Raw genomic sequence first — 14531 nt, 5'->3', positions numbered from 1 at the left:
GTAGTTCTGGTATATAAGCACTCCTGCCCCACCACTAAGTACTAAAACTCTTTTTTAATACCTCCACGTTTCCAGACCTCGGGTAGCAGGTAGCCGAAGCACAGGCTTAGACACCACTAAGGTTTGGGCGAATCTCTCCAGTGTTCTCATGTCTGACGTTTAATTCTCTAGAGTTGGGGGTTGATTTGCTGCTACGTATTCAAAGGCTAAATTCTGAACCCCAAACAAGCGCATTCTCATGCACACGGATCTTAGGTATGTAAACCTTGCTCCACAACTTAAAGCTGATTGGCTAATAAAAGGCTAGAGCCTTTGATTGGGCAGTAGAGAGAGGAAGGCGGGACTTGAGAACTGAGTGAGGGCTCTCGAGAGAGACCACTAAGAGAGGAAAAAGAAGGCGGAGAGAGTAGGCAACAAGGCCGTTTGGATCCTGACCTTCCGGCCAGAAGCGCACCTGAGGGCAGGCTGGTGGAGCAGAAGCATTCCGGTTGAGACAGCATATGGAGTTCAAGGGGCTACCGTTTGGATAGAGGGGAGAAGAGCATAGAGCCTGCGCAGTCGAGGCTTACAGCTTGGAAATAAAATACCAGGTTTCTGTGACTCTTACATGGGCAAGCTAGAATAAATAATTCATTTACGCTCTAGTGAGGTGGCACAGAATTCTTCTGTGTTGGGAGGCAGAAGCCTCGTGGTGTGTGCTTGGGTGTCAGAGGCCCTCAAAAGTGGATTCATGATTTTTCTCACACTACCTGCGTTCTCTCTCTCTCCTCATGTGCATGCTTGCCCATCCACTTCCTAACCTAGGATGAAACAGCCCAGGGCCCTCCCAGCTTGATAAATAACCAGTCTTTGGGTATTCTGTTAGCCTTCACAGAATGGACCAAGACAGACACACTATGCTCTCTGGGGACCACCACAGCCATATAGGGAAGCAGATGTCCTGTTAGTGCCTGGGAATCTATGTATTCAGAACTATCCATCTTCCAAGTGATTGGAGCCAGGCAATAGTTGGGCAACCATTGGGACACTTTATTTTATTTTACATCTTTCATGTGTTATAAAAAAAGAAAGGTGGCTGTTGTTAATTAGCACCAAGGACACAGTGCAGAGACAACTTTCTCTGTGAAGCCAGTTGACAGCCTTCTCTAGAGTCACATCAGTGGAAATGCCCGAGCATCTGAGCCGTGTCACCTAGGCAGAGAAGTCACCAGGAAATTGGAGGGCGTGGGAGTGGGAGAATCTTCTGCCTCCAGCTCACTTTCACACAGAGGCCCAGGAGGCAGCTTTCACACACTTACCTCAATTGCGTCATTTCCGATGATATGACGCTGGCGTCTACTTCCAAACCCAGGCTCCTGCCTCAGTTTTACCTAAACTTTCCACCTTGCCTTGCCCAATCCTGTCAGACTCAGCTCTTCCTTTGTTTAAATGTTCTGGCCTATGCTTTTCTTTGCTGTAGCATACACACATACACACATGATAGATAGATAGATAGATAGATAGATAGATAGATAGATAGATAGATAGATAGATAATAGATACACCAGATGATGGGCAATGAGGTGCTAGTGATGACTCTTATTGTCCTGTTAAATGTTCAGAAACCCAGCAAGCCACTTGCTGTCTGTCACATTGGTAGCTTAGCCATGGATGACGTATTTACACCATGGACAATAATAGAGGCTATGGAGCAGAGGTGTCTGTACCCCCGTAAAGAGCTGACTGTTCTTGCTGGGCATGGTGGCACATGCCTTTAATCCCAGCACTTGGGAGGCAGAGGCAGGTGAATTTCTGAGTTCAAGGCCAGCCTGGTCTACACAGAGAAATCCTGTCTCAAATAAAAATAAATAAATAAGGAGCTGACTGTTAAGGCGTCTTACTGTCTCTCCACGAGAGCTGGGGAAGTCCTGGCACTTGCATCAGTGTCAGAGTTTGTGCCCTGGTCTGGAGAGAACCTGTGCTGTGTGACGTCTGAGGTGCTGTGGCAATCACTACACGGTGGAAAACTGTAGGTACAGGCAAGCGGGGAAGGGCCCACGCGCCACCTGTCACAGACGTGGGAAGAGTGTTGGGGAAGGGCCCATGCTCTACCTGTCACAGACGTGGGGAGAGTGTTGGACTTCTTTAGCTGCTCTCTGCGCTGCAGCCTGGACACGGCCGTTTCTGGCTTTTTCTCTTCAGATGGAGCAGCAGGCTTGTGCACGGGGGCAGTTTTGCTTGCCCGGCTGCTTCCAGGCTGTAGGCTGACACTGACCTGCGTTGGGAATGACAGGCAAAGCATATTCTCAGTGCCATGACCCCTGACCCCTAACCTCTGCACCCCAGAGGGGCCCTGGGCCTCACGTGTGAGTGGTGCGTTCAAGACAGGCCTCCCCTGAGAGCTCAGTGTTGTGTACCAAGGATGGAAAGTTACTTTCCAAGCGGATTATAAAGTTAGGTCATAAAACACGGCTCTTGATTGCCCGTGCACACTGCGCAAAGTCACTTCCATATCTCCCATATATAGCCACTTCCCTTCTCCAAGCTAGATATAGAAGATCCTCATGGGATGTCTGAAACCAAGGATAGAACTAAACCCTGATTGCTCTGTCTTGTTCTTACCTTAGATTTGTTCCACTTCAGCTTATGACGGTTTTCTAACTAAGCCAAGAGCTTTCACCAGGAAGTACTTTATGGCTTCCTGGCATGAGTTAATCTCCAGTATCATTAGAGTGACGCCTTGGGGCCATTCTTAAGGAAAATAGGATGGACGCAAACACTGGGACTCTGTGACAGTGAATGTGATGACCAAAGCAGATATCAGGTGCCAGCAAAGAGTCTCCATGTCCCATGGAGTAGGACATGAGGTTCCATCACACCAAAACGGCAATTTATCTCTGTCAGGTGTTATTTGTGGAATTTCCCACCTAGTATTTCTGGATCATGACTGACCTTCAGTCATTCAGACCACTAAAGAGTGCAGCCTCACACAGGGAGCAGGGGCACTACTGAAACCACTGTGTGTGAGCTGCTGCTGCAAATACATCTTAGATTCTGCCAAACCAGGTTCCCCTGCAAGCATAATAAAACCAAATTAAGTTTTACACTGGAAACATGCCTCCCTGACATAAAGTTTGTCAGTGTATTTCCTTCCCTCCCTTTGGGAAACAACACCTCCAGATAGAACCTTAAAAACCAAGCCAGCGACTTAGAGCAGCTTAGGGCAGCAGCACTAGCGGCACAGTGAGCTACGCACGGTCTCTTTGGAGAGCTTTTCTGCTTGCTTGGCCTCCCGGGCTTGCTTCCTCTCCTCCCGAGTTGCTTGCTGCTCCCGGAATCCCTTCTGTTTCTGGAGTGCCAGTGTTATCCACAGCGGCTGAGCGGTTTCGACTTTCTCTGTCACCTTGGAGCCGTCCAGAGAGTGCCTGCTCTGAAGCACGGGCTTCTCTGTGAAGGAAGAAGGTGGCGTTTGCTGTGAGGAACAGACGACTAGCTCATCAGCTCCTGAAGTCCGTGGTGTAGGTACTAACAGGCTGATGCCCGAGGGACCCCACTGAGGGAGAAGGTGACATCCTTGACTAACAGGGCATTTTCCTTCCCTAAACGTAGAACTACTTTACAAATATATATAAAATCTCCAGTGCAATTAAAAGCTCATGTTTACAGGGGACCCAGATGATATGTGGTTCACTGCCTTGGTGAGGTTTGTGTTTAGCAATGGACTGCAAAGAAGGAGGAAGGGGAGGAAAGGGGACCCCAGATTGTGAGAGAAGCAGGATGCAGGGAATGGGTCCAGCTATAAACAGCAGAGTCCACTCCAAGGGGAGCCCAGTATCCGATATGCATCTCTATCAGATCTGCAGTCTCGATCTCAGAGAAGGGGCTGTTGTTATCTATGAATCAGGTAGATGGAGTCCTGCCATTTCTATGAAAGGCATCAAAAATGGCAAAGCCACCCATGCCAAAGACCTGACCCACATTCCCACGCTGTGATGGGGTAATTCAGACGCCACGGTGTTTTTCTTGACATCTATCTCCTAAAAACAAACTGTTTGTTTTTAAAGGGAAAACAAGGAAGTTTGTAATTCCTGAGAACTGCACTTTGAGTAGAGTAATCTGGGGCCAGGGGGTCATATTTCTCTAAGAGGGATGTACTACCTACTGCTCTAATGAGGTACCTTGGACTGGATTTTAAAGAGTAAATGTAAATAAAGGCTTACTAGGTCTGCCCCACAGGACCAAAAAGCAGGATATTAAAATTGGATTTCCACTTGAACCTCAGCCAAGAGTTCTCCCAAAGGCTTGTGAAAAAATAATCACCTAGTCACACATTCCGGAGTTGAGGACCACCTACTAGGACGTGAAACAGCCAGTCAGCCACTACTAAGACACCTCGGAAAACCGAGGTGGCCGCTGAAGGCTAGCCGTCGTCTGGATATCCCACTGTCCTTGCATGGTCTCTAGAAGACAGACTCCTTTGTGAGTTAGAGGTCTAAAAAATGAGCAGAATGCCTTGGAGAATGCGTAAGACACTTCATCGGGGTGAAGAAAGTGTGAGCACTTCAATTTGTCAACTTTTAAAGATTTACTTTGAATTGTGTATGTGTGTATGTGTGGGGGTGCATGTGTGATTGTGTGTGTTCATGTGTGTGTGTACATACACAAGTACAGGTGCCCACACAGGACAGAGGCATTGGGTCCTCTGGAGCTGGAATTATAAATAGTTGTGAACTGCCCAACAAGGGTGCTTGCAGCTGAACTCTGGTCCGTGTTAGAACACTATGAGATCTTAGCCACCGAGCCATCTCTCCAGCCCCTATTTATCTCATTTAAATCTATGAATAATGATGAATATCCAGGCTGATATGAACACCTTCACTCAGCCCACATTACCAAAGGTTGTGTGTATCTAAGATGAAAAAAAACTTTTTGGCCGGGCAGTGGTGGCGCAAGCCTTTAATCCCAGCACTGGGGAGGCAGAGGCAGGTGGATTTCTGAGTTCGAGGCCAGCCTGTTTTACAGAGTGAGTTCCAGGACAGCCAGGGCTACACAGAGAAACCCTGTCTCGAAAAAACAAAAACAGAAACAAAAAAAAAAAAAAAAAACAAGAAAAAAAAAACAAACAAAAAACAAACAAAAAAACTTTTGTTTTTTTGTTTTCATTTTTCAGGTTGTTTTGTTTTTCAGGTTGTTTTCTTTTGTTTCTTTGAGATAGAGCCTCGCTATATTGCTCTGCCTATTCTGAAACTAACTACATAGACAAGGCTGGCCTTGAACTCGCACAGAGCCGCCTGCCTCTGTCTCCCAAGTGCTGGGATTAAAGGGGTGTGCCCACCGCTATGCCTAGCTTGAGTTACGAGTCTTGAGGAAGGCTATGCACAGGAGGGTCTGTGCAGGCCTGGAAGGGACTGTGGTTTTATTCTCACTGTTAGCATATTAAAGATTCTATAACGAGGGAAATATTTGGAAGAGTCTACTTCCTTTTAGCTACATGACTCTTTAGACGACAAGTAAATGGTGTAAGAAGTTCCTTTACTATTAGTTAAAGAAGCATCAAAAACTAGCAGGGGCAACAAGTTCTTTAGAAAGAAATCAGATCTGACAAGAAATTAACCAGAAAATAAAAAGGGACAACGTGATTTGCAGAGCAGATACATACTGTCCCTCCTGGACCTCGCTTAAGGTGTAGATAATATCCTGGAGGTTTTAGCTAGTGATGATGGTTCTACATGTATGTAATCAAGAAATAGTTACAGTCTATGCTTAGTGATTTTTAATCTGTCGGGGAATTCAAATACGTTTGGTCTGCCCTGGCCTAGAGCAGTTGACTAGCAAAACTCCACTAAAGAGAGGTGCCATTTATTTTTATTTGTTTGTTTGCTTGTTTGTGCTGGGGCTCACTAGCTGGGTTCCTGTAACTGAACTCTGGTCCCTGTAAGAGCACTGTGAGTTCTTAACCACCCAGCCAGGGCTGGCTGGCCTGAAACGGCCAGGTAGCCCAAGCTCACCTCTAACTCACAGAGACATGTCTCCTTCTACTTCCCAAGTACTGGGATCAAAGGCATTTATGCTGAAGGAACTCAGCGTGAGTTTGGTCAGCATGTCTCTAGTGGGCCCTGCCTGTTTTTTCCCATTCCCACCTGCCTTGCTAAACACATTATATCCCAAAAGCTAGCCAACCATGGTCCATTCCCTTATGTGGCTCCTTCCTCCTCCTGAGGCTGACTACCAAGGTCCAGCTAGCAAAGCATTGAAATCAAGCAATCAAAAGGCCCCTTTTGGCTTACCTAATTTTTTTTTTTTTTTTTTTTTTTTGGTTTTTCAAGACAGGGTTTCTCTGTACAGCTCTGGCTGTCCTGGAACTCACTCTGTAGACCAGGCTGGCCTCAAACTCAGAAATCCACCTGCCTCTGCCTCCCGAGTGCTGGGATTAAAGGCGTGGACCACCACACCCGGCTTTGGCTTACCTAATTTAACATGCCCAATTAAAATTAAACTCCTCATCCTAACACGGGGTTTCCTCCTTTACCTTTATAAATTGCCATTTATATAAACATCCTATGTTCCATACCTGTCTTCTCTCTATGCAGAGATAGTCTTTTGTTCTTTGAGACAAACATCCCTCCCCCTTCTCCCTTGCCCCCTCCCCTTTCTCCCTTGTCCTCTGTCTCCTGTCCTCTCGTATCCCCTGCCCTTGTCCCTCTGGGGCAAATAATCCTCCCCTATGCTAAGAACTTGCTCTTGGGGGTCCTGAGTCCCTATGGCCAGCCTATTTAATTTTGAGTCTAACAATCCAAAATCTGAACACCAGGAAAGACGACAGGGGTGGTAATAGCTTTGGAGAGAAAATTAAGGTATGTCCAAGAGAAATGAGCTTTCTCTTCCTGGAGAAGAGAAAAGGCTGATAGGGACTTTGCAGGCATGAGAGCTAATATCCAAATGAGAAAATGAGCTCACCCTTCAAACAGCAGTCACTACAGGCAAGAATTTACAGGCTACTATTAACATTTCATGCCCACCCAGAAAAGCAAGTGGGGCAGATGGGTCATTTAGAGAGGACTGCTCTTTGGGGATGTACCACCACCGTCTTTCAGTAGGTTCACCAAAATGGCAAAAAAGGGAAGAGAGGATAAGCACCCTAAATATGTTCTCTGGGCCAGTTAGAAAACATGGCATTGTTCTTCTGGTCACAACTATGAGATGGGTGATACAGTGCCACGGCACTCTGGTCGAGTCAGCTTGTCAGGCAGTGATGCCTAAAAGCCACTCATGAGGCAAAAGAGTTTCAAGGAAGCTCTCCTCCTGGAGTCTGGCGTTCTCTCTAACCCATACATTAATTTTCCATTCCCGAGTTAGTCTAGTGTATGGATCCACGTGCTCTCTCTTAGTATTATCCTATTATAAGTGCCTTTTAAGATTGAATTCTGACATAGCTAAACCCAGTGTTCCAAGATCCCAGAAGCTGCCGAGTTTAGAATCATGTGAGCAAGCAGCAAGGAAGTTAACCTATTCAGTAACTAATTAAGCATTACAATAGACAGTAACTAATAGCCAGTGGCTCAACTGGTCTGCAGAAAGAGCCTGGGAATCTCACTGAGATAGAAATCTTTAGTACAGGCTACATTCCATACCTAAAGCAAGCTGGTATACTCTCCTGACAAATGGAGATTCTCCAGATAAGAATTAGCAAGGCCTAGGAATTTAGGGGTCTGTGACATTACATTATTCTTGAGGCCTGCCAAGAGTAAAAGCCCCTGGTGCTATTAACACTAAAGTGTGAAATTCTTGCCTGTCACTAGGCTGATCCTAGGCAGGACTGCTTATCTCTATTGTAAACATTTACTTGGCTCCTGCAATTCCTTTCGATGTCATTCCTTAGTATCTGGTAAACTTCAATGTACCTTGCCTGATGTGATTTGCAACCCCTTGTATTCTCTGTACTATAAAAAATCTGATGCTCGACCTGAAAAATACATTCAGATTCAACACAACCTCTCCTGTGTGCATCTGTCTGTCAATTCATCCGACGCTTTGCCCACCTGCCCCAGAGACCTGTTCCACGCAGACACAGGGATCCAGAGGGTCTGCGGCAATACAGTAGACATTAAGAGGACAGATAATGTTAAAAAGTCACACCTCATAAATGTTACCATAGCGAAACTAGAAGAGTCTACGCTGTTACCCAGCATACTGTTGGTACTGGTGTAAACTGGTAAAAATCAAGGACAAGATTTTTTTTTTTTTTTTTTTTTTGGTTTCTTTTTTCAAGACATGGTTTCTCTGTGCCGCCCTGGCTGTCCTAGAACTTAGTTTGTATACCAGGCTGGTCTTGAACTCAGAGATCCACCAGTCTCTGCCTCCTGTGTGCCACCAGCTCCCGGCAAGGGCAAAGTTCTTGTCAAGAGAATGAATCTGCATGTTGGGTACATTAAGCATCCTAAGATTAGAGATGGCTTCCTGAAATGGATGAAGTGGAGAAGAAAGGTGCTAAAGAGAAAGGTACCTGGATTCAACTGGAGTGCCAGCCTGCCACAGCCCAAGAAGCACACTTTGTCAGAACTAAAGAATGGCCTTGGGCTGCTGGAGCCCATACTTATGAATGCGTGGCTGACTGGCTGACCAGGTAAGAACAACAACAACAACAACCTGCTAAAAAGTAAAAATAAAACCGGGAAAGACTTGTTGAGACCCTGCTATGCCATACCTAAGTTACTCCATATCATTACTGTAGTTGCTCTCAGTCTGTGGCTTGCCCTAGGTGACTCCATTTTGAGTGCAAATGCAGAGGTAAGATAGTCCTGCATCCTACGCACACATTTAGACATCCCTGGTTCAGCACTACCCAAGAGGCAGACAGATACACTTTTTCCTAAAAGCAAAACGAACCGCCTGGAAATCGATCAACCAGTAGATTAGGAACATATGGGCATTGTTAAAATCAGCTTAGAAAAGACTAAGCCTGAGGATTTATAGAACGGATCACATGGAAGAAGGACCCAGCCTGCTCACCTGTCCCCCATAAAGATGCCGAAGCCCTCCCATGGCTCTGTGATTCTTCACCTACAGCTGTTTCTGCAGCTGGACTCAGCTCTAAGATCTGAGGCTTCGTTAACTGAAACCCTGCTCCCTTGGCAGTAGTCCTGTGTGTGTGTGTGTGTGTGTGTGTGTGTGTGTGTGTGTAGTAGTAGTAGTAGTTCATGAAGGCCAGAAAAGGGTGATGGATCTCCTGGAACTGGAGTTACAAAGAGGTGTGAGGTGCCATGCTGAGAATCCAACCATGGTCCTCTATAAGAGCAACAAGTTCTCTGAACTACAGAGCCATCTCTTTGGCCCCTCCTACTGGCTTTCTTCTTGTTTTCTTATCTGGTTACTCTGTATCTCTGTGTTGGCTCTCTGCCTCCAGTAAGTCCTCTCAGGATTCCGGGAACACTGTTGAGAGTTAACATTTTATAGGTACTCCATAGCACAGGTGCATGCACACATGTGCATGTATTTACTTTATGACGTGTAATCTGCGATATGAGATTTAACATCAGTAATTAGGATTGGAATAAGAGATCTTGGTTTGCCAATGGCCAACCCAAGGAAAGTAGAGACAACTTGGCAATGGCTAGCACCAAAACTGATGTCTCTTGTGACTTTATTGTTATTTGATCAGTTCTGACACTGCAGAAATGTAACCACATCCACCTATGGTTTCTGGCAATAGCACACTCGAGCACAAACGCGGCACAGCGGGACTTGAGGGGCTTTCATGAAGGTAAGTAAACAAACTAACACTTCCCAAGGAAGCAGAAACCACCCCACACCTAAACACTTCAAAGGAGAAATTTCCTGGCCACCATCCAAACTTTGTCTCTGGGAAGATTAGGTGAGCATTCTTAAAAGGCACGAAAGCCAATTTAGCTGCTTCAAATGTTCAATATGAAGAAAGAGGCAGCCGGCTCTGACGTTTCTGTATGGAAAGTCTGCAGTATGCGGAAAGGGATGTTAAGTTGCATTTAACCTAGCACAGCAGAGCTTGGAACTCTACCTTCCTGCCTCTACTACCCAGACTGAAGGGCAGACACTGGTCAAGGAAATTCTACTTTTGATCATCTCTACAGACTGGCTAACAATATCTGCGTTTAACTGGGACCACATTCCAATTCAAATAATGTATAAAATGTAAAGGGACTGATTTGGGGGCAAACCTGTTCCTAACTGAGGTGTTCCCAGAACCAGTTTCCCGTGGGCTCCCTCTCAATTCCCTCCCCATCGAATGAAGCCACATCCAACCCCCAGCCACACACCTTTTCTACCTGTTTCAGGAATTAGCGAAGGTCTCTCTTGCTGGCCCGCTGGCAGAGGTGGGGAAGCAGGCTTCTTTTCTGGCACATCTTTCTCATCCCTCTTCTGCCCCTTCAGCTCCTCGGGCAGTGATGGTGAGGGTGGCTGGTTATCACTGCTCTCCTTGGCAGTCTCACTGGGCTCGGAGTCGAGCTTCCCAGCTCGCCTAGCAAGAAGCTCCACTAAGTGGGGTCTGCTCAGTTTGGAGAGTGGGGATGAAGGTGGGGTCTGGCTGGCAGGCTTGGGAGCCAGGGCCGGCTTCTGCATGGATGGCATTTTGCTTACTGCCCTGTCTTGCTCTGGAGCTGGGGTCTGGCCACTGGCCGGTGGTAGACCAGACTGGGCCACAGCAACATAGTGACCGCTAGAATGGCTTTCAGCAGAGTCCTTCCGAGGGGATAGGGCTGGCTTTCTCTCCTGGGGAAGGGATGGGCCATGCTTGAGGAACGTGGCTTCAGGCTCGCTCTCTCCAGAGACACTCCCAGTTGCGGGGGTGGCCCCACCCACACTGTCTCCTGTGCTGCTGTGCCTCTTTTTCTTCTTCTGTTCGGCCTGTTGGTCACAGTGGAAGCGCAAGGAATAGTTGGTCCTTCTCAATTTTATTCCAAAGGGCGAGGCCTTTTCCTCGCCTCCTGGCATCGCAGGGTCTGGGTTTCCCACGTCACTCGTGGTCTCGCTGTCCAAAGTGGTCGTGGACTCCGTGCGGGACGCAGCTTTCTGCGGAGAAGGCAGGCCTGGAACGAGGAAAGATGGAAGGTCTTTGGCAAATTTGCATCCGTCTGTGGTGTCTGGTGGCTCCTGGCTTACCTCTTGCTGAGCCGCTGCATGAGGCTGGGGTGCTGTTTCTTCGCTGGGTGCTAGCCCCGGCTTTTTCCTTCCGCTCTCCCCGTCCAGGCTTTGTCTGAAGGTCTCTGCGCCGCTGTCCGAAAACTTTTGCCAGGCAGGCATGATGGAGAACTTGGCGTTGACTGGCGGCGTCCTGCGCACGTTCCCTCGGGAATCGCACCGCGCTCGAGGCACTGGCTCGTCCCCGGCTCTGGCCGGCTCTCTGTCGCCACGTTGGTCGCCCTCCGAGTTCTTCAGGATTCTGGATCGAATGGAAGCCCACTCGGCTAGCGCGGCCGCATTGCTTGGTGACTCTGGGGCAGGCCTGGACTTCCCACTGCCGGCCCTGGACTCCACAGTGGGGACGTCCATAGGGCGCTTTTCTTCTGACAGCCCCAGGAGGGACTTACATGCTGTGTCCTTGATCTGGCTCAAGTTGACCGCCGGGCCGCAGAGCTGCGCTCCGGTGACCAAAATGGCCGTGTGTGGGATGCTCAGCGCTGATGGCAGGGCGTGTGAGGCGGCACCGCGGGGCGCGGGCGGTTCCTGGGCCGCTGGGGCCAAGCTCGCGTCCTTAGCGGGTGTTACCGGGCTCAGGTTGACTTTGGGGAAGAGAATCTGCCTACTCCCAGAGGAAACCTGGAATGTGTAGGGCCGGGGCATGGTCTGCCGCTCGTCCACCTCCTGCCACCGGAGCTCCTCCACCTTCCGGTCTATGTCTGCCGCAGTAGCTTCATTCTCCTCCGGGGCCGGTGTTCCTTCCATCTGTCTCTCCTGCGGCTGGGGACTGTCTGTCTGAGCGGTTTCTTTCCCTTCCCCGTCCACACCACCGCAGTGCGCGTCCAAGTCTCCGCTCTGCTCGGCCGGCTCGCCCTCTCCTCTAGGCTCCTCCGCGATCTCTCTCTGCCCTGCGGATTCCAGGTCTTCTCGTTCCCGTTCCCCTGGCTTCTCAAGGTCCCGCTGCAGTGGGCTTCGCTGGTCAGCATCGTCCGTTAGCCAAGGCTGGCTCTCTCCTTCTGGACTCTGCGGACCTTCCTCCACCAGCGGCTCTGGTGTCTCCTTTCCTTTCAGCTCTTCTATGCGCTTGGCCTCCTCCTCCTCCTCTTGCAGCATCCCCTTGGCGTCCTCCTCCTGAGCGCGCTGCCTCTCCGCCTCGCGCTGCCTTAGTTCCTCCTCTTGGCTTTCAGCATCGCGCTGCCTCAGTTTCTCCTGCCTCTCAGCCTCCTCCCGTTGCCTCAGTTCCTCCTCCTGCCTCTCGGCCTCGCGCTGCCTCAGTTTCTCCGCCTGCCTCTCGGCCTCGCGTTGTCTTGCTTCCTCCTCCTGCCTCTCGGCCTCGCGCTGCCTCAGTTTCTCCGCCTGCCTCTCGGCCTCGCATTGTCTCGCTTCCTCCTCTTGCCTCTCGGCCTCGCGCTGCTTCTGTTCCTCCTCTTGCCTCTCAGCCTCGCGCTGCCTCAGTTTCTCCGCCTGCCTCTCGGCCTCTTCCTGCTCACGCCTGCGCTCTTCTGCCTCCAGGCGGGCGGGATCGTCGGCTCCCCCCAGCTCTTGCTCTGTACAGCGCTGTTCCTCCGGACCAGACTGGTGCCCTTCCTCTGGAGGTACCTTCCCTGCCCGTGGCTGCAGGCCCACCTCTTCGCCCTCCTCCCCCTCCTCCTTCACCTCTTCTTCCTCCTCCCCCTCCTCCTCCTCTTCCAGCAGCTCCTGTCTGAGGCTCTCCTCCCAAAGCCTCCTCTCCAGCGCCTGCCGCCTCTGCTCTTCCTGGCGCCTCTTCTCAGCGGCTTCGGCTTTTTGTCGTTTGCACTTGGCTTCAAGTTCCCGCCAATACTCTTCGTGCAGTCTTTTCTCTTCGTGGGATTCCAAAGGTTCTGGTTCCTCTCCGTGCCAAATGTGCTTGTCTTCTCCTAGCTGCCCGTTCTGGTCCAGGGAGGACTGACTCTCAAAGCTGCCCGGTTCATTCTGTCGGTCCTGGCATTGGGAAGGGAAGCGCGATTAGCATTTTTCCCACACCTCCCTAACCAACATGCCAGGCACGGCGCTCTTAACATCCAGAGGGCAGGTGGTCCTGAGTATAGACACAGCAGCCCTTGCAGCGGCCCGTTGATGGTTAACCCTCGTTGTTAATCTTGCTGCACTTAGAATCACCATGGAACTGCACCTTTGGGTGGTTCCACAACAGCGTGAGGTAGGGAAGACCCAGATTAAATGTGGGTGGTTGGGGTCTTGGAAGGAGAAAGAGGGAGAAAGCAAGCTGAGCGCTACGCCTTCTGTTTCCCCAACTGTGCACACAATGTGACTGCTGCCTTGCTGCTATGACTTCTGGGACACTGTACGCCCAAACCGTTAGGCAAAGTAAACCCTCCCCTGAGTTCCTTTTGTCAGATATTTGTCACAGCAATGACAGTGATAACAAATGTATCCCTCTTTTTCAAAGGTTTTACTCCCACCCTTTCTGAATGCTCAGGGCAGCTGAATCTCCAGAAACAACGGTTCGGATGACTTAGTACCGTAGGTCTTACGATTGTTCTAATCCGTTATTGCTGTAAATCTTTTTAGCAGACCTAATTTAGGAATTAAACTTTATCGTATGTATGTCCGATAGGATAAAACAGTATATAGAGAGTCAAAATGTTTTCCTTCCCTGGTGAATGTAGGCACTGGTTAGACAAAGCAAGAGGAGCAGAGGGAACAGAGAAAAGAATATATTTTGTTTTGCCCTCTAGACCCTCCATTTGCCATTTCCAAATTTATTTCTCTTAGTTTGGATTAATACCAGGGAAAACAATAACCTGGCATTAGGAAGATGAGCAAAAAAAAAAAAAAAAAAAAAAAAAAGGGGGGGGGTTGGATTTTACTGTTGTCTCCTGAAACTTAGAAGGCCAAACCCTAAAAAACCTTGGCTAAACAGAGCTGGCCTGCCACAACCCCTGCCCGCCCACCCCCGCCCCCCGAATCTGGCCCCTCCCTATAGGCAACACCCTGAGCTCCTCCTCCTCCTTTGGCTGCAGAGGTTAAGCGACCCGACCCGCCTGGTCCCTATAAACTTCGAACACTCAAGTCCCTGATGGGGAAAGAACGAGAATGTACTATATGGCTCTCTCTACTGCCGCACAACAGGAAGGTAGAATTAGGGCCCGGCCAGGAAGGGCGCCTGCTTTACCTGCTGAGCCACGCCACCCACCTGGGCAAGCCACCTGTGCTTCCTTGACACCCTCTGGTTTTTTGGCTTCACGGCGAGTTTGTGCCTGGCAGCACTGTTGTCCAGACGAGCGATGGCCAGGGGAATGGCATCGAGGTTGACACTTTCGATGGTGCCGGCGGAAGACAAGTGCCTTTTTGGCCGAGAGGGTTTAACTGGAGCAACCTACAGCACAGAGAAAGATATAAAACGGCCCTGTGGATCA

General features: G+C 49.3%; 1 protein-coding gene across 15 annotated transcripts in view; it reads right to left on the bottom strand.

Annotated features, from left to right (window-relative positions):
* Positions 1–14531, bottom strand: part of Cracd (capping protein inhibiting regulator of actin) — a 215926-nt gene that overhangs the window by 4129 nt on the left and 197266 nt on the right. For 11 of the 15 annotated variants that reach the window (XM_006535003.4, XM_017320926.2, XM_006535010.4 and 8 more), the window contains 4 exons: positions 14309–14491; positions 10272–13095; positions 3236–3426; positions 2092–2254 (listed from right to left, as the gene is read on the bottom strand). In XM_006535003.4, coding sequence (XP_006535066.1) covers positions 2092–2254; positions 3236–3426; positions 10272–13095; positions 14309–14491 — 3361 coding nt within the window. Of the gene's footprint in view, positions 1–50; positions 1192–2091; positions 2255–3235; positions 3427–10271; positions 13096–14308; positions 14492–14531 lie in introns of those variants that run through there. The other 4 variants (XM_011249480.1, NM_001163793.1, XM_011249481.1 and 1 more) reach the window with 3 other exon arrangements.

The sequence above is a fragment of the Mus musculus genome, chromosome 5 (genome assembly GCF_000001635.26).
Source record: "Mus musculus strain C57BL/6J chromosome 5, GRCm38.p6 C57BL/6J".
NCBI lineage: Eukaryota > Metazoa > Chordata > Mammalia > Rodentia > Muridae > Mus > Mus musculus.
This window is presented reverse-complemented; position numbering and strand designations above follow the sequence as displayed.